Source organism: Protobothrops mucrosquamatus, unplaced genomic scaffold, assembly GCF_001527695.2.
Source record: "Protobothrops mucrosquamatus isolate PMUCROS unplaced genomic scaffold, P.Mucros_1.0 scaffold3352, whole genome shotgun sequence".
NCBI classification, from domain to species: domain Eukaryota; kingdom Metazoa; phylum Chordata; class Lepidosauria; order Squamata; family Viperidae; genus Protobothrops; species Protobothrops mucrosquamatus.
The window spans coordinates 20,285-40,218 of record NW_015389339.1 but is presented as its reverse complement, the minus strand read 5'-3'; the positions used below and the strand labels follow the sequence as shown (position 1 = coordinate 40,218).

Below are 19,934 nucleotides of genomic sequence, written 5' to 3'. Positions count from 1 at the left end.
ATTTAATTAATTAATAAAGCTAGTGTAAGCTAAGGGACAATTTTATTCTCAGCAATTGAAGAAGTTGATCCCACTCTAACACATGTAATGAATTAAGGAGTGGTTATTCTCAAAATCATTTTGTTGGTGTTGGTGGTGGTAATATAGTCCAGTGTTGAGACTGTAAGTCATCCTAAGCAGAAAAATTGCCATTCCCTCAACCCCCCCCCAAAAAAAAGTCCAAAACAGACCCACGTAGTCGTAATTGGGAGATTTTTCTGCTTTAAAACCCAAGTATCCAGACATGATTCACATAAGTTATGGAGATCTCACCAAACTAGATCTTACACCGAATGCTAGAATATTCTCTCTTTTAATAATTTACTTGAGGATCTGTTATCCTTTGCACTCAAGTGGGCATTAAGGGTTCAAGCTTTGCTTATTATTATTTATGGAGGTTGAGAGGTAATGATCAACATATCTAGTTTACTCTAGGTAACCAGTTTCTTCATGCTCAGCTAGAACTGATTGAAGCTCTTCCATGAGTACTGCAACAATGGGCTTTAATGACCAAAATGTTTGTTAAAGGTTAACAAAAGCTTGTTCTTTCTTGATTGAGGATTATTGCTGGTTAAATGTACAGTTAACTCCCAACTATTAAGGGTTGATTTTTTTCCAAAGTGCAAATTTGAATTGTCTTCCTTTTGACTGTTTATTTAGTGCAATGATTTATATTAACTTGGGTTCATGAGGGGGGGAAAGGTTAAAGTTATAATTGTTAATATAAATTTTAAAGGTTTTATATCAAGCTGGCAGTTTTGCTGGAATACAGTCCTAATTTAGATACTTCCTAAATGCTTCAATAAAAGTTCTTCAACTTGTTGTATCTTGAGTTTGTGATGGTTAAAAGAACCAACTAGCAAAATCCTAGAAACGTAGGGAATATACACATCAGAAAATTTTAATTATTTAATCCAGAAGGTTGCTATTTCTGGTAGGGCTTGGATTCACACATCGTATAAATCAGGGGTCTTCAAACCTGGCCCTTTTATGACTTGTGGACTTCAACTCCCAGAATTCCTCAGCCAGGCACGCCAAGTTTGAAGACCCCTGATATAAACCATATGTGGTTTTAAGTATCTTCACATTGAACAAGTTAAAGACAGCCCTGCAAATGGAATCAAGGTCTAGAAATTTGGATAATTTCTAGATTGTGGTGTTTTCGGACCTTGGTTTTCTTGGAGATGTTTCATGACCCAACTAGGTAACATCATCAGTGTTGGAAGGGAGCAGGGTTTGCTCTCTGTTTATGGTTCATTTTGTCTTTGTTTTTAAAACTGTACTTGCCTTGTGGCTATGGATCCCTGAGCAGGACACAAAAACCCAGCCAGAAAAACCACAACACCAGTTGTGTTTTCCTACTGCTACATAACCAAATCAGACTTGAAAGAGCAAGTCAGTAACCAATCTAGGTTTTTAATTGGTCTACTGCCCTTAAATGAATTGTATTTTATTCACTGAACCAGATTGTTAATTACACTTAGTCACCACCATCGCCACCCCTTATCACTTTACAATTAAGCACTGTAGGTGAATCCAGCTAAAAAATATAGCTAAAAGTGCCATGCAGGTAGTCCTCAACAACCAGTCTCTTAGTGATCAATCAAAGTTATGATGGACCCCTCAAAGCTACTTACAACCAGGTTCTGAAGTTACAACGGCTGCTCCCCTATAATTAGCTTCCGTAGGTCTGGCACATTCCCAAATACCTCAGAGGGATGTTCAGCCTTGTCCAGAAATTGTAGAACATCAGCAAAGAAGAAGAAACGTACCTACTTCAGAGACACATAAATACCTCAAAAGAAAACCAGATTAAATCATTAAACAGTTTTAAAAGTTTCATTACATGCAGAGGTGTTTGGAAAAGCTTTTGGGTTTAGTTAACAAAAGCAATACATTTGATAAAATGGTCGGATCCTTGTTTAGAAATGGGTATAATAAAAGACATGGGTTTTGTTTTTGTTTAAGCAAATGGAAAAGATTTAAGCGGAGACTGCCTTTAATCGTCATATATGTTATTTTGGCTACATTCAACGGTTTGATGGATCTGGTTAAATGAAAACCCCACCACCTTGGATGCTGCAAGACACAGCGACGGTGAGATTCAGGCTAGATTCTCCCAGTTTCTGACAGAACAGGAAGCTGAACAGTGGAGAAAAATACAGCCTGAAAAAGCCGGAACAAAAACTTGAATGTTGTCCATACAGACGTGTGCCTTGAAAGTCGTACCTGAAGCCGTGTGGTTTTCTTGCTGGAATAATGACCAGTTATGGAGATTCATGGTAGAAAAATCAACTTTAAAAAGGAATTGAGGAGAATCTCACACACACACATACACACACACACACACGTTGAGCTGCACAAAGATCCAAAGTCCCTATCAGAGGATAGGTATGTAGGCAAGTCCCACCCAACATATTTGCTTGCATACATTTGGTCCTCAGTCCAAGAAGAATGTCATGGTCAACATTCTTTAGCTATTGCTCGGAGACTCAACACAAATATCTATTATTAGTCTGGAGCAGCTTCTTCTCATGTGGCACCAACAAGGTCTAGCTTCATATGAAAACTCCCCCAACACTGAGAGAGTTCCAGAGAGGAGCAAAATTGTCTAGGTCAGAAGGTCTTCACCGAAACATCTTGTGTCAAGGTCATGTTCTAACCCTACCTGAAGCGTCCTCATGTTGGGTCATTCCAACCTCACCGGAACAGGTCAGGCCTTGAAACGGACCATCTGTACTCTAGAACAGGGACCACACCGCTTCATTCCAGCATGGGAAGGTTCTCCAGCTGATATTTTATCAAGGACCTAGCTCTGACGAAGCAAGCAGAATGGCTACTTTGAGGCTGGTCCTGAAGAAATGACGAAAGCCAGAAAACTTGAGAGAGCAAGGATGGGAGTACCAACAATCAGGTTCCACCTCCTTCTTTGTAATACTACGGAGGCCCATTTTTATGTTCTTGAGAACTTTGGACCCAACCCCATGAAATGTGTAAAGATTTCCTAATTTTGCACCGAATTGGCTGGCTGTTTTGGAAAACACGGGATATTTGGGGGGAGGGCGCAAAACCACACGCTGGTTTTCCCCGATGTCTTTGTGGGGCTCACAAAGGTGAATGTGCACGTCATAGGGAAGGTCTCTGACCATCTTCCTTGATTTTCACTTCCGGAGTGCTCCTGGTTCCTCTGCTTTGGGTCAGATCTGGCCAGAGACTCTCTCCCACAAGCCCTCCGCATTTTTTTTGTAGAGGCGAGGTTTCTGTGTGGGGAAGAGAGTCTTATCGGGGAACGGATGTTCTCTTAGGTAGAGCAGAGTAGCTCGGATGTGGGCCACGAAATGGGGGGGCTCCGCCAGAGGCGAAGTGGAGAGATTCTGCAAAGATACGAAAAGGAATATTTAAGGAAACTTGTGTTCTGTCCCCGTCTGACACACACACCCAAACAGCCAGATGAGGGTTAAATAACTTCTCCACACTCCACGCCACAGATAAGAAAACTTGGCAGCAGCTCCGTACTGCCTGCCAAGACTTTTACTCAGAGAACAAAAAACAATACACACAGTTTGAAATTAAGTCCACAGCAAACTACTTTGCCAGAGATTTAGCTTTGTCCGTCACAGAGTCCAAATGGCCACCACCTCCCTTTTATAGCCTGTGGGGTGTGGTCCAGTGACTCAGCTTAATCTCTGGTACGTCTCCTTTTCTGCTGCGCACGCTTGTCGCGCCTACGCTGGCGTGGATCCAGCCACAACGTATCTTCATCACTATCCGAAACACCTGGCTCCTGGCCAATCTGAGAAACACCTGGCTCCTGGCCAATCTCAGAACCACCTGGCTCCTGGTCAATCTCTTCTCCGTCGGGAGACACCTGAGGCATTGCCAAAGAGGAGGGTCCTGGAGAGGGAGGCCTGGCCATCTCCTCTCCTTCATGTTCGGAGCCTTCTTCCTCCGATAAGAGGGGCTCACAAGACGGAGCCACAACAACTTGACTGATGAGAATTCTCTGAGCTTGGCTTTTTTTTTTTTCCTTGCCAATGTTTCATTGCCCACCAACTCTGACAGGGCAGGTCACAGGTATATAAACAGAGAACAAACCCCACTCCCTTACTAGCACTGATGATGTTACCTAGTTGGGTCACAAAACATCTGCAAGAAAACAAACAAGCTCAGAGAGCACCAAGGACCCCACAGTTCTCCTCCACCTCCCCTTCCTTCTCTCCTGACTCCCCTTTGCAAACCGCATTCCCTTCTAGCCCTGATGATGTTACCTACTTTGGTAATGAAACGTCTGCAAGGAAATAACCAGGGAGCACCAAGGATCCCACAGTAGTTCTTAACATAAATATGAACTCAGCAATCTTTCAGCCTCGCTTTCTCCAGCTGGGGTCCCTGATGTCCTTGACAAACTCCAGTTACCTGTAAGATGCTCTGGTTGCTCTGCTCCAACCAGAAATCCACGTGGGGGAAAGGCATCCAGTAGTAAGGCCCAATGCAAAGTTGTTCCTTCTTCGGGTCGTAAATGCTGATCATCTACAAGAGATGATACAATTTCAGCAGGTTATTGCAGACCAAACAGGAGCGAGCAGCAGCACAAACAGTGGTTACTTGGCAGGACCAGATGCCGTGTTAATCCTGCCCCATGGTACTGCCACTTCCCATTTATATCTTTCTCTGATTCTTATTTATGTTCATTTAAGTTCCCTGCTCCAACTTTCCCATCGGTTTTCTCCCAGGAGAAAACCACATGCCAATAATGGCAGGGCAAGCTATTATGTCTGCCTGTCTCTATCTAATCATATCTATCATCTATCTCTGTCTCTGTCTATATCTGTCTGTCTATCTATATCATCTCTATCTTCTCTCTCTCATCTATCCTCTCATCTGTCTTTCTATCTGTGTCTTCCTGTCTGCCTGTCTGTCTGCCTGCCTGCCTATCTCTATCTAATCATATCTATCATCTGTCTCTGTCTCTGTCTCTGTCTATATCTGTCTGTCTATCTATATCATCTCTATTTTCTCTCTCTCATCTATCCTCTCATCTGTCTTTCTGTCTGTGTCTATATTATCTCTATCTTCTCTCTCATCCTCTCATCTGTCTTTCTGTCTTTCTGTCTTTCTGTCAGTCAGTCAGTCAGTCAGTCTGTCTGTCTGTCTGTCTGTCTGTCTGTCTGTCTGTCTGTCTGTCTGTCTGTCTGTCTGTCTGTCTATCTATCTATCTATCTATCTATCTATCTATCTATCTATCTATCTATCTATCTATCTATCTATCTAACCATCCACTCACCCACCCACCCACCGTTCCTCACACTGATGATAGCTAGTTGGGTAATGAAATGTCTACAAGCAAACAACCATGCTTAGAGAATATCAAGAACTCCGTAATTCATTGCCTAGCTACTATATTCTCTTCTACGTTTTATCTTTAAGCGTTGTTCCCTTCCTCATCCTTTCGTACAATCGTTGCTAACCTTTGCTCCTGCTAAGACCCTGGCAGACCGCATGTCTTCATCAGGGCCTCGGTCTGGAAACGTGGCGTGGAAAATCTCACCAGTTTTAACATTCGCAGCTGAAAGGGAAGGAGCCACACAATAAGAAATTAAGATCCTTCTGGAGGACAGAGAGAGTTGATTGACAGGAAAACCTGTGAAACTGCCTCTCTTTAAGTGTTAAACAAAACATGCATCTTTTATTTGCATTCATTGGTATCTTAATGAGCCATTAAAAAAAAAATTAAGGTGGCATACCCAATCTCACAAGTGTAAACCACAGTTTTTAATCCTGACCTCAAATGCAAGAAGTGTTAACTCACCAATTCCATAAATATATGGCAAATGCCTGCCATTTTCCTGGCGGTCATTCAGTTCTGAAATAAACACACAGAAATTGACTTTATCAAAAAAAGCGATAAATTGGAAAACATGGCAAAGCTGGGTCACTTCAGAATAGAGTGCGTTGTTTTTCCAGTTGGCGGTTACATTTTGGATTTGATAGAGAATATCCTCACAAAAGGAGAAGACAGAACCAAGATAAAGATATTTAGTTAAACCAGGAGAGGAAAAACCTAAACTTGATTATATTTAAATTTCACAAACATTATATTAAGTCAGTCAAATACAATGAGTATGACTCCTCTCCATGCATTAATTAATTTTTCCCTTCTGCCATATTACGAATTCCAGCTTGCTAGTATTTTTTTTTAAAAAGTTTTTTATTTATAATACAGTTAAAACAAAAATGGACATAACGTGACATTCCAGAATAAATATTCCTAACAATTTGTTCCTCTTAATACATATAATTAATACATCATTCTTAATCTCTAAATAAACTTATTCTTCTATACCAGTGGTGGCGAACCTATGGCACGGGTGCCAGAGGCGGCACTCAGAGTCCTCTCTGTGGGCACGCGCGCCATCGCCCCAGTCCTAGGCCTTCAGCTGGGTTTTGTAAAACCTTTTCGCTTTAGGCCTCCGCTGCGGTGTGCAGAAAAAAAAAAGGTTAAATCAATCAGTCAATTTCAACTTGCGGGGAAAAAAAAGATCTTGCAAAGTTGGAATTGATTGATTGAACTTTTTAGTCCCACCCAGTCTGCTGTTACCACCGCAGCCACGCCCACCCAATGGGCCACACCCACCCGGCACCCGACAATGCATAAGTGGATTTTGGGTTGAAGTTTGGGCACTCGGTCTCTAAAAGGTTCGCCATCACTGTTCTATACAATACAATAATATATACAGTTATATGTATTTCTGTCTTAACACTAGCTTGAAGACCAAGCAGTTCTCCTTAATTCATACCAGTAATAAAATTTGTCCCAGATTTCAAAGTAGTCTGATTTTGTCTTATCCTTCATTTCCATTGTGAGCCTATCCATTTCAGCACACAATAAAATTTTATATAAAATCTCTTCTTCTGTTGGAATTCCTTTATTCCTCCAGTTTTGACCGTATACCAATAGCTTGCTAGTATTTTTAAGGGTCCTTGAGCACACCCAGAAATTTAGAGGGGGTGGGCAAAATTAGCTCGTAGATTTAATCCATCCTTTAGCTAATCCTTGTTGAGAAAATAATTTTCCTTTGCAATGGGACAAAGAAGAATTGAAGGGAGATCAAATCCGACAATAACATTTGAATGAATGAATTATTAAGCTCTTCGTAAGTAAAAAGAAGGAATGTAAAGTTGGTTTATTTGACCAAGATTAAAATAAGTCATGTTTTTATGAAATTCTGACAATGCTTTATGGACTTTCCGCTGACCCCAGGATTGTAAAGTTTATGGCCAAATTTCAGAACATAAGTGGGTTGCATTGTAAACTGATTCAGACAATACAATTAAGTCAAAGACATATATATATAATTACCTGTGACACAGAATGTCATCAAATAAACATTATCTAGCAGACGGTCAAACGCTCCTAAGAACACAAAAGGAAAGATCATGAATTCATACACCCAGGGGGAAAAATATATAGATAAACTACAATGAAAGATGATTTCATTATTCAAATACTTCAAGAGCTCCACTCTGTTTCCAAACTGGGTTTATCAAGATAACAAACCCCATAGCTTCTCATCTAGGACAACTGCCCCCCCTATGCCCACTACCATTAATCCATTTCTGAATCAAGACTCCATAGGACATGAAGTTTCTATCTGAACAAAAAACCTAATCAACCAATCCGTTCCAAGGAAATTATCCTGAGGAATTTTGACCCAAGACTAACAGTCCAGCATTGTACTCTTCCTACCGATGGTATCATATATTCTGTAGGTATCAACATGAGTCACCACCAACAGACCTCTTCTCCTCCATAAATATAATTGGCTCCCTTCATTTCAACCTACATCATGTAAGCCCTTGTCCTAAAGCAGAAATCTGTTTTTTTTTTGGGGGGGGGGTGCTCTGGAGTCCACAAAATTCCCACTAGCTCACGCAACTGGCCAACTTTATTCTACTTCAACGAGAACCTCAAAATGTCACAAAGACCCCAGCAAAACCGAAACACAAACTTACTTAAGAGTTGACTGGTAAGACGCTGAGACAGGCGCCGGTCGTCACAAAAACCTCCAATCAGATGCAACTCCAACCTAGCAGACACACCATCCAGAAACATTCATTCAATTTTTCAATCAATTTTGGACTGAATTCAAATTAATAGGCTGAATGTTAAAAGTTCACCTGTTTGTTAAAAGTTTACCTGTTTATTATTATTACCATATTTTTCACTATGAATCTATTCTGGTCCAGGGTAAGTAACTACAATATAGAATGCCTATCAGGGACATTCTGTTATTTATAAATAAGTACTTGACTTATAGCCATAGGATCCTAGTTTTTATCACACAACCATGGGGATGATGTGATGGCCTTAAGTGCGAGAAGCGTTTATAATTTTTTTCACTGCTGCTGTAATTTCGAATGTTCGCTAAACAAATGGTTTAGCATTTGAGGACTACCTGAATTTAACTATTATGCTGAAGAGGTAGAAAGCAGCTGAGAAGTATGAAGCCCCAACTTTTCACCAGATTATTTAACAGAACTATTTAAAAAAAAAAAAACTGACCTTCCACAGTCAGTGGTTGGAGAAAGCACTTTTACTGCATTTATCACCAGCAGAACTTCTGTTTCGGTATCTGATCCATCACAGTGAGTTAGACAAATTGCTCCACTCCCTAAAAATAATTATAATATGAGAATTTGCATCTTATGGACAACTATAACTGTAAAGAACATTTCTCTATTTAGAACTGACTTATCAAAGCGCAGGTGAGAGACATATGAGCCAAAGGATTTTTGAAGAGCTGAAGATCGCTCAACTGGAAGACACTGGGGTTATGGCCGGTTGTGACAAGATCTGTGGGTTTCTGTTGTGCTTCTTCTAAACACTGGAGCCAAGAGGACAGAACTTCAGTCTGTCTCAAAGACTTCCATAAAGCTCGTGTTCCAGTTCTAAACCAGCAACCTCAAACTTTATAAATGTCTAATTATAGAGCATGGGATCCAGTTATGGCAGCACCTGTGTGTCTCAGGACCACAAAATGGCACGTTGTAGCATCGTCTGAGCCAAGAATGGAAACGGAACCTATCAAGAAAGCAGGAGAACATCATGTAAGATCTTGGCTGTCTTCTCTTGAACTTAAGGTTTATACTCCCTCAAAGTCCACCTACCATCTTTGGACGTGGTAGCAGCAAATTCTCTTTGCTGGACATAGAGAAGTCCTTTTGGTCCCACCGCTTGAGCAGGTTGGCTGCGGAACTGTTTGGCTTGCTCCTGATTGGGGAACAAGAGTTTTTGTTTGTACAGATCTCTGGGCACATGGGTTACACACAACACAGCTTCAGCAAAGCAGCTATCAAAAATTCTCTGATCTGGGCGTCCAAAGTAAGAAACATAGCTAACGCCTCTTCCAAGATCTGGAAACCAAACAAAGCTTCACATAAACTGGGAATTGCTTCAAGTGTACCAGTTTATTCCCACAAACATATAAGCAAGAATCAATTATGAGAATAGGGAATGAGTCTGGATCCCAGGAGGTGCGAGGACACTTTATGAAGATTCCTGAAAAGTTAGCCAATTCCTCTTAGTTTGAAGAACTAAGGCCAAAAGTTGGCCTTAGTTCCTCAAGCTAAGCCAACATTGGTTTCTAGCCTGCTGCCTTAACCACTACACCAAACTAGCTCTCCCCAAGTTTATTATACCATACACAAGACCCACAATGACTCCTCAGGATGGTATGCCTACCTCGCTCTCCATCCTGGGATGTTCCTAGCCCACTAAGGTCCAATCACGTGGATCTAGGCATTATGTTCACCCACAAATCAGGGTTTGCAGCCATAAGGGCTTGAGACCATGCAAAATACTCGGCCACCGCAGTAAGTCCCATTATGGCTTAGCATAGTGTTTCTCAACCTTGGCGACTTTAAAAGGTGTGGACTTCAACTCCCAGGATTCCTCAGGCAGCATTCCGATTCTGAGAATTGAAGTCCACATATCTCTTAAAGCATGCTAGCTGGAGAATTCTGGGAGTCGGTCCACATCTCTTAAAGCAGGTTGGCTGGGGAATCCTGTGAGTTGAAGTCCACATATCGCTTAAAGCAGGGGTAGGCCACCTTGGCTCTTTTATGACTCGTGGACTTCAACTCCCAGAATTCCTGAGCCAGCCATGCTGAGGGGAAAGGGGGAGGTTTCCAAGATGAGCCATGGCTGGCTCAGGAATTCTGGGAGTTGAAGTCCATGAGTCATGAAGGGGCCATAGTTCCCCTATGCTGGCTCAGGAATTCTGGGAGTTGAAGTCCACGAGTCATGAAGGGACCATAGTTCCCCTATGCTGGCTCAGGAATTCTGGGAGTTGAAGTCCACGAGTCATGAAGGGACCATAGTTCCCCTATGCTGGCTCAGGAATTCTGGGAGTTGAAGTCCACGAGTCATGAAGGGACCATAGTTCCCCCATGCTGGCTCAGGAATTCTGGGAGTTGAAGTCCACGAGTCATAAAAGAGCCAAGGTTTGCCTACCTCTGGCTTAAAGCATGCTAGGGGAATTCTGGGAGTTGAAGTCCACATATCGCTCAAAGCATGCTGGCTGGGGAATTCTGGGAATTGGAAGTCCACATCTCTTCAAGGTTACCCAGATTGAGAAATGCTGGCTTAGCAGGTGGGGCAAAAACATAGCTTGAGGGAGGGAGGGAGGGAGGGAGGCAGGCAGGGAAATACCTGCCACCCACCCACTTCGGTTCCCCTTCCAGGTGTCAGGGGGGATCCCCAGTCCCGCCTGCCCCAGGGACTCCCCCCCGCTTTGCACAAGAGAAAGACCCCCCTCAGTTTGCAGCCTAGCCCGGGAGGGGACCCCCCCGGGCGAGGTTCTCAAAGCCCCCAAGACAGCCACACACACCCTGCCCGCCCCGCGCACCTGAGCCCCGCAGCGGCGGTCGCCTGCCCTCACCTGGGCGCGGGAGCTCCGCCCCCCTGCCCCCCCCACTCACCTCCAGCTCCGGGAAGGCGCGCAGCAGCTCCCGGAGAGGCCGGGCCGGGTCGAGCCGCCGCCCCTCCACCAGCAGAGGCATGTCGGGCAGCCTCCCCGCCGGAGCTGCGGGGCGAGTTCCTGCTCGGAGCAGCCAGCTGGGCTCAGGCCCCGCCCCGCCCCGCCCGCCAAGCGCCCTGGGAAATGTAGTTCGGACGGGGGGGGTGGAGCTAAGGAGGAGCCCTCCCCCCCCAATATCCATCCCGTGTGTGGGGGGGGGGAGGGTTCAGGGACTCCAATGGCTTGCAACCCTGGGCAGTGGCCAGTCCAGGTGGGCTTGCTGGGGTTCCCCAAGGCGGTTCCTGCAGGTGGGTTGGTCCACCTGGGCTCTGCCAGGGCTGGGCAGTTCTCAGGTGGCTTCTCAGCCCTGCGCAGCTGGGAGAGGGAGGTGCTGCAACATCTGGAGGGGTGAATCTTGTGCAGCCCCTGATGTTGCCTAGCTGGGTTATGACAGGTCTGCAAGGCAAGCCTGGATCGGAGAGTACCAAGGACCCCACCATCTTCCTTCTCCTCCTCCTCCTCCTCCTCCTCCTCCTCTCCATAACTCCCACTGGCTTCTAGCACTGACAATGTTACCTAGTTGGGTCATGAAAGGTCTGCAAGCCAACAGTCTGGATCGGAGAGTACCAAGGACCCCACCATCTTCCTCCTCCTCCTCCTCCTCCTCCTCCATAACTCCCACTGGCTTCTAGCACTGACAGTGTTACCTAGTTGGGTCATGAAAGGTCTGCAAGCCAACAGCCTGGATCGGAGAGCACCAAGGACCCCACCATCTTCCTCCTCCTCCTCCTCCACTTCATAACTCCCACTCTCTTCTAGCCCTAACAAAACTTTGGGGTTATGAAACTTTTGCAAGCCAACAACCTAGCTCAAGAGAGCATCAAGGACCCCACAATCCTGGTCCTCCTCCTCTTTCACTCCATAACTCCCACTCTCTTCTAGTACTGACGTCGTTACCTAGCTTGGGTTATGAAAGGTTTGCAAGCCAACAACCTAGCTCGGAGAGCACCAAGGGCCCCACAGTTCACACATATACACAAACACACACACCTTCCAATTTCATTGTTCCAAAAGGGTCAAAGAATCCACGGAAGAGTAGAGGTGGTCCTCATTTAGCAAGCACCATTGGGACCAGCGATTTGATCATTAAGTGAAGCTGTTGCTAGGTGTAAAGGGAAGGTGTGGATGGCCTTGGGGGACGAGGGAAAGAGATGCTTCTATCTAGGGATGGTAGATAAGAAACGGAGGAGCCCGCAGATGCTTAACGGTTAGAGGAAGAAATTTAGGAAAGACCTGCTCTGCAATTAAAACTGGCGGCAGGAATTTTATTCTTGCAGACTTGCAAGATTCTGTTCACACAGCCTTAATAATAAAGTAGATTTAACTCAACTGGTCATGTTTCCTGTCTGGTTTACTCGGAGAGCTTATTTACATTAAGTATAATGCAACTTTGCTCACGATCCGACCTCACCTTTCCTTTGCTTCACAGACCTGCAAAGACAGTCAATAAAAGGGTTGGTTGTAAAGTTATTTTTTCATCCCCGTCGTAAATGTGGTTGCTAAATGAGACAGTTGCTAAACGATGCGGTCACTAAACGAGAAATGCCTGTATTACTTCCTCGCAGAGAAAAGAATGAAGGCTCAGATTGAAAGAGAATAGAAGGGTTAGCGTAGTAAAAATGCATAAGCTGAAGACAAAATTCATTTTATTGCTCGTGCATTAAATTGCTCTTTGGGTGGAAAGAGAATGCTAGAAATAAAACACAAAAGAAATCTTTTAAGACAAAGAATTTCTTCTGCAAAGCCCGGCCTCTTAAAAAATAACATCACATGCAAACTTTTTGATGGCTCAGGAACCTTCTATTTATGTCTGCTTTGTGCATGTGCAGAAGCCAAGAAATAAATCTAGAAAGTTGGAAGATGCTCCTTCAAGCGCACCTCAACAACCTACATTGCAAACGGGAGAAGTATGTGCATCTACACAGTGGATGGGACCATATTGGTTTTTCTCTCCATTCAAAAACAAAAATGTTTTGAGCATCCATCGTTTCCTCGAATTGGTAAAAAACTGATTAAATCGGTCCCTGCATTTCTATCTATTTCAAAGCAACAGAAATGAAACGGGTACCCCAAAATAGCTTGCCCAAAATATCCAAAACTAGGTTATGATTTAAAGTCTGGAGGTTCCAAGTCAACTTTGAAGAGGAGACTTATAATGGAAGCAGGCATTAATGCTGAACTTTCGCGCGGCCACGATGTTTTCTCTCTATTTCAGTGCGAATGTCAACCTGTAAACGCAACATGGAAAGTAAAATTTCAGTTCCCAATATTACTGGCTACAGCAGGGATGTCCAACCTTGGTAACTTTAAGACCTGTGGACTTCAACTCCCAGAATTCCCTGGCTGGCTGGCTGGGGGAATTCTGAGAGTTGAAGTCCACAGGTCTTAAAGTTACCAAGGTTGGACACCCCGGGCCTACAGTCATTTTAAGTCCTTTCACCCTGGTTTATCTTTCATTTTGAAAGATTAGACTGTTTTTAAAGCAGACACGTCTTTCCATTCAATCAATTCATTACTGGCACCATCAGCCTAAAGCGATAACCATTCTTGTTCAGTTTTTTTTTTTAAAAAAAAGGTGGATAGCCGTCTGCTGGTGGGTTTAATCACGATTCCATTTGAAGTTTCCAGTTAAGAGGTCGGGAAGCATTAATAAAAAGCTGGAAACTTTTTAGTATATGATTTCGCCGCTCTTAAGCACTTTATCCATTCAGCTCTGTGGCTTCTCCATTCATTCGGATTGATACAAAGTCGTTTACTTACTGCCTGACTAATAGTTTGGAGCATGGGAATGAGGCGAAGCAATTCTTTGTCTGGAGAATCGCCCTCCCATTTAGGGACCACTACCACATTGGACATCTATGGAGAGACAAGAACATTCATTTGAGGCCAAGCATAAATCAGAAGCTCTCAAACGTTGTAATGTTTGGGCAGGTAGCTGACGTTTCATGACCCAACTAAGTAACATCATCAGTGCTGGAATGGGTTTATAGAGTGGAGAAGAGAACTAGAAGTAGAAGTGGAAGTGGGGGAGGAGGAGGGGGAGGAGGAAGAGGAGGAGGAGGAGGAGGAGGAGGAAGGAGGACTGTGGGGTCCTTGGTGTTCTTTAAGCTTGGTTGTTTTCTTGCAGACGTTTCATGACCCAACTAGGTAACGTCATCAGTGCTAGAAAGGAGAGGGGTTTATAGAGGAGGAGAACTTGGTTGTTTCCTTGCAGACATTTCATTACGCATCAGTGCACTGTTGATGTTATTTAGCTGGGTCATGAAATGTCTGCAAGAAAACTACTAAGCTTGGAGAACAACAAGGATCCTACATTTCAACTTTGGCAAGTTTAAAATGGGTGGACTTCAACTCCCAGAATTCCCCAGCCGGCACTTGGAGTTGAAGTTTTAAACATCTTAAAGTTGCCAAGGTTGAAAAAACACTGCTCTAAATTATTAACAGCTAGCCCTGACTTTTGAAATGTTGTCAACCACCAATTTGAAAGCATTTTATTCAACCCAAGGGATCCAGGTTCACATTCAATCAGGACACACCTTCCTCATTATATAAAAAAAATAGAGACTGGTTGATGGAGAAAACATCTACCAGAGACCCTGAAGGGAACGTTTCCAGGTCAAAGTATTTTGTCCCAAGCTAGAGAACTCCATGGGATGGCTTGCTATGGAACAATATCCCCTCATGTCATGTTGGAGTACCACACCTGAGCATCACCTGGTAGGGAAATGCTTGCAGGTAAGTTGCAACTGCCACAGTCCTGTCTAGATCTCTTTCCACTACTGACAGGTCCTTTACATAGGAACCATGGCTACAAAAACAGTCCTCTTGATATAGCTGGTGCCTTGGAAGAAAACAAGAAAAGAAGATAAACTCATTGGTAGCTCCCATTGCAATGAACAAGGGCATGCATTCAACTTTGCAGCTACTAAGATTGTTGGCTGAGTAAGGACAAAAATAGCCAGGGAAATGATTAAAGCACTGGGAAACGGGCCCCTTGTCAGCCATCAGGAGTGCTGATGTACCACCAGCTTATAAGGTACTTAAGAGCTGAGGACGGGCAGCACAAAGGAAGAACAATCAACAATTTAAGAGCAGCCAAGAAATTCAACTTTCTTCAAGTCTTGTCTTGCCCCGGAATTTGTTCCAAAGCCTTCATCACCTGATTAGCTTCCTCTGGGGTCCAAGGACCTTCAACATTTGATCCGCATAATCTTGCTTGGCAGTAGTAAACACAAAAATCTAAAAAGAAATAGCAAGAAGGCTTTCTTAGCAAGTTGTGGAACATTCAAAGTAATCCTTCGACATTGTTACGGATGATTGATTGTAACCAATTTCTTTCCTCAACCTCTTCTCATCGGCTTTAAGGGTTAGCTGAAGAATTTGAGCCAAAATCGTTCAGCAGGTGATCCAGAGAGAATTTCCAACTACTCTTTTGCCTATAAAAACAATTTTGAGGATTATTTTAGGTCAGGCTCTGATTGGAGGTGGGCAACAAGGCGCTTCTTCAGCTCTGACTGGATGATTCATGAGCCATGGCTTAGCTTCTTGTGCAATCGTGGTCAACCGTGACCATGCCAAAGTTAAATAAACCTTGGGAACCCAGCTTCATTGTCTTTTAGCCTAGCATGGAACCTGAACTTGGGATTCTTTTGCTAGGAAGACCCACGTCCTGTCTCTGGATTGTGGTCCCTTCCTGAATCCCTAGCCATCTTCTACAGATCTTCTGCATCATATTCAATTCAGCACAGATCACATTTAATTGTGGTTAGAGGACTTACCTCATAGATTTTGGCCAGGGCTTCTAGAAATTCAGGAAGGTGTGGTCTCAGCTTTATGGAAACCTCAAAGACACAAGAGTCAGGAAAGTGAAGTGAGAGGACAGTTCACTCTTAAGTCCCTCAACGCAACCCAGATAAACTCGCAATAACTTGAAAGAATTTCCCATTGCTGAGTATTGAACTGAAGATTATGAAAATATGCTACTTCCAAATTAAATTTCCTTTAAGGGGCCCATTTCCCAGTGCTTTAATCATTTCCCTGGCTATTTTTGTCCCTACTCAGCCAGCAATCTTAGTAGCTGCAAATTTCCTTTCTCGCTCTAAATACTGTCCAAAAATGCCCACTGTAAAGAATAGTGAGGCCTTAGAGATTTTGCTTTGTACATATTAATTCTTCTATCTTTCTTAAATTAGAATTTTCATTTTTTTAAAAAAAGCTACCAAAGGAATATATGCCATCACATGTAGCCGTGTGTGTTGGTGTAAGCACTAGAAGTAGCCTAAAACTCACAATCTCCCGTTTTCTAGTTTCAGCACCTTTAGTACTACACCAGATAAGTGTTGTCATATAAACCAGGAACTGGCTACGTAGTCCTTGAGTTACAACAGTTCCTTTAGCGACCGTTCAAAATTATGACGGCATTGAAAAAAACTGACTTATGACTGTTTTTTGACACAACTGTTGCAGCATCCCCACGGTCACGTGATCAAAATTCGGACGCTTGGCAACTGACTCGTATTTATGACGGTTCCAGCGTCCCGGGCTCACCTGATCCCCCTCTTTGCGACTTTCTGATCAAGCAAAGCCAATGGGAGTAGCCGGATCCACTTAACAACCGTGTTACTAACTTAATAAAGAAAAGATTCCCTTAACAAGTGTGGCAGGAAAAGTCGTAAAATGGGGCAAAACTCACAACGTAAATGTTGGGCTCACTTGTGGCTGTACGTTGAGGACTATCTGTACTAAAGGTAGAAAGACAAATCCAGATTGCTTTGAATAATGTCTGAAGGCAACTATGCAGATTTTCAGAAATGTTCTCCAGCTGGGGCTTCATGTCCTGATAAAAATGGACCTCTGTCTGCATAGATACTCACCTGGTAACACCTGTCCTGGAAAGGTGTGGTGAATGTTGAGGCATCATCCCAGACAGTTGTCAAGGAGGACAAGGCCAGGGTCCCTTCCTGCAGAAGACACCAGTGAAACAATGCTGGAGATTCAAACATGAGCTAGTGTTTTGCATAAGAGTCTCCTGTAAAGAATGACCTTCAGCGCAGGAGATCTTTGAGGTCGAGACACCTCAAAAGCAGGAAAAACATCTTTGACTTGTGACAGCAAACTTCATGCAGATGTTCTACAAACTGCTAGGTCATTTCTTGCTAGCTATGAAACATCTCTTCGGTCTTCAAATGAAGAGGAAGAATTGACCGGCAAAATGCAGGTGAAACTGGGGAGAAGAGCTATAAACCTGGAGTGAATCCAGAAACTCTACGTATTTCCCATGGAACGAGTCCAAAGCAAGGTTTGTGGAGATAATCGTATTACGTCACCTTCAAAATGAAGGATTCTAATTGTACTTTGTTTAAAAGAAGTTATCTCAAATCCTGGATCTCAAAGTATCTCAACTCAAGTCAGTTTTTAGAATTGGTCACATGCAATGGACATAACCCTAAAAGAAGGTTGAAGGGAAGTAGCTGATTTCCTTCAACTATTGGAGAAGTAACAGGTTTGAAGAGCTTTACCATTTCCAAGACAAGCGTATTATTTGGGGTCCAACGCATCTTTCTTGGTATGGTCCTCCTCTGAAGTTTCTGAATGTCTCTGGGCTGGGTAAACCTGGGTCAATGAAGACAGGACATTTGTCATCAACTAGAATCTCAAGCTTATCTTGTTGACGTTCACCACCTTTCCCATTGTTTAACAAGCTATAGTTAAAACGTAGTTTGCACTGTTCGATCCCAATAAGTAAGTGACTAAGGAGTTCTCCAGCATTTCACAAAGTGTTCTCCATCTTCTCTGGACTCAACCTAGGACATCACACGCGCAAAGCATCACCCTAGGTGACATCTCCCAATATCCTCCATTATTTCAATCTCCAACCAGTGAAGTGGAGGCTGATGACGTCACTTACATGTTCAGCACGTTGACTCCAGTTGATGCTCCTTGCAAGGGGTCTCCTAAATACATGGCATCTACCTGTGGCTTGTCTGTTGTTAATTTCGGAGTTTCTGGGTCTGCAAACAAAGAGACTGCCGTAAGCTTTTGAATTAAGATCGTTTTGAGGGGATGCCTTCCAGGTCTGTGAAGTTCAGCAAAAATATCTGCAGGTATATGATGCAAATGAAGCCTTTTTAGAACTTCTGCAGATAGAAATACTAGCCAGATCAGTCAAGGGCCTAGCAGTTGCAAATGGACAAGTTTGGTTAAAAACCACGAGGAGTTATTTTTGTGTGAGTTCAGCAGGTCAAGATAATCCACTTGGTTAGTTTATGACTCAAGATCTTACACAAAGTTGGAAGGGGGAGTAGCTCTGTAGCCAGGCTACGTATCAACGTAGCTTCAGACGTAAGAAGGAACTTTCTGCGCTGCCAGCAACTTCAATGGGGGGGAGTAATTTCAATTATAAGACTTCCATTGTGGTTCTGTTTGAGTGCTTTGCTTCTGAGTGGGTTTGCTTCTCAAAACTCACCTGGGATTCCTGCGAAGGAGAAATAGCTTTCAAAGGGCAAACAGCCTGCGGTGATATTTTGGGGCTCCCAAGAAGACGGCAACATCTCAAGAAGTTGTTTCAATGAGTCCTGAAAGAGGAGGACAGACACTGGCTGGAGAGCCTACTTGCCTCAAGGAAGCTATTCTCCAAGGCGCGTGAAGGCAGGACAAGAAGCAACGGATGGAAACTCATCAAGGAGAGAAGCAACCTAGAACTAAGGAGAAACTTCCTGACAATTAGAACAATTAACCAGTGGAACAACCTGCCTCCAGAAGCGGTGAATGCTCCAACACTGGAAGTTTTTAAGAAGAGACTGGACAGCCATTTGTCCGAAATGGTATAGGGTTTCCTGCCTGAGCAGGGGGGTGGACTCGATGACCTCCAAGGTCCCTTCCAACTTTAATATTATTATTATTATTATTATTATTATTATTATTATTATTATTATTATTATTATTATTATTATTATTATTCCTAAAGGGGAAGTGGGGAGCATGGCTGCTCTTCTTCAGTAACCTGAGCTAACTCCAGGTAGGGATGTCCTTCTCCACCCAATGTTAACGGTTTACCTGTCTGCAGTTATTAAAAACACAGTGTCAGGGATAAGCAGAAACTGACATGCAGGCTTAAGCTGGGCTGCCTTCTTCCTTACACCCAAGACCTCCTGGTGCAAGCAAGATTTTCGTTTTGCTAACAACCCAGAGAATTTGGGGGTGCTGCCTGAAACCATTGCAAATTACCCATTCCCATCAGATTGCTAGAGGGCAACACAATCAGGGTCCAATCCCTTTGTCTCTTCTGCAAAAACTCTTTATTTTCCCAAAAGGACTACAGGGACAATTTGAAATACAGGTAATAAACCAGGATGCCCTCGGTAGCTAAATTCCCAAGCAAGTTCCTGGTAAAATATTGATGCATACTGAACTTGTTTCCCCGTAATTTCTACTCAAAGGAGTAGAAAACTAGTTGACTAGTTAATATGCTAGTTAAAATGTGCATAAAAGAAGACACTAGCAAAAGGCATATTCAGATTATGGATTGAGGGGGGGACAAAGAAGAGGAGGTCTACCTATTCTCCAAAGCACCTAAAGGCAGGACAAGAAACAATGGTTGGAAACTGGTCAAAGAGAGAAGCAACCTGGAATTAAGGAGAAACTTCCTGACAGCGAGGACAATTAACCAGTGGAACAGCTTGCCACCAGAAGTCGTGGGCGCTCCATCACTGGAGGTTTTTAAGAAGAGGCTAGACAGTCACCTGATGGTATAGGTTCTCCTGCTTGAGCAGGGGGCTGGACTAGAAGATCTCCAAGGTCCCTTCCAGCTCTATTCTA

The 19,934-nt window shown here is 43.5% G+C and overlaps 1 protein-coding gene across 1 annotated transcript; it reads right to left on the bottom strand.

The window, feature by feature from the left end:
- Positions 1-1,704: 1,704 nt before the first annotated feature.
- NTAN1 (N-terminal asparagine amidase) lies at positions 1,705-11,100 on the bottom strand. The gene is made up of 10 exons (XM_015826879.1): positions 11,020-11,100; positions 9,208-9,310; positions 9,056-9,121; positions 8,603-8,711; positions 8,053-8,126; positions 7,400-7,453; positions 5,849-5,902; positions 5,508-5,605; positions 4,456-4,569; positions 1,705-3,413 (listed from the first exon to the last, which is right to left on the bottom strand). Exons 1-10 carry the CDS (start codon positions 11,098-11,100, stop codon positions 3,237-3,239), a joined length of 930 nt encoding a protein of 309 aa, XP_015682365.1. The 3' UTR covers positions 1,705-3,236.
- Between the last annotated feature and the right edge of the window lie 8,834 nt (positions 11,101-19,934).

Coding starts and splice junctions, on each gene's coding strand:
- NTAN1 (XM_015826879.1), bottom strand. CDS start 11,100: ATGCCTCTGCTGGTGGAGGGGCGGCGGCTCGACCCGGCCCGGCCTCTC. Junction 8,712..9,055: donor TGTGGTCCTGAGACACACAG/GTGCTGCCATAA, acceptor AATTATTTTTAG/GGAGTGGAGCAATTTGTCTA. Junction 8,127..8,602: donor CCAACCACTGACTGTGGAAG/GTCAGTTTTTTT, acceptor TGTGTCTGCTAG/GTTGGAGTTGCATCTGATTG.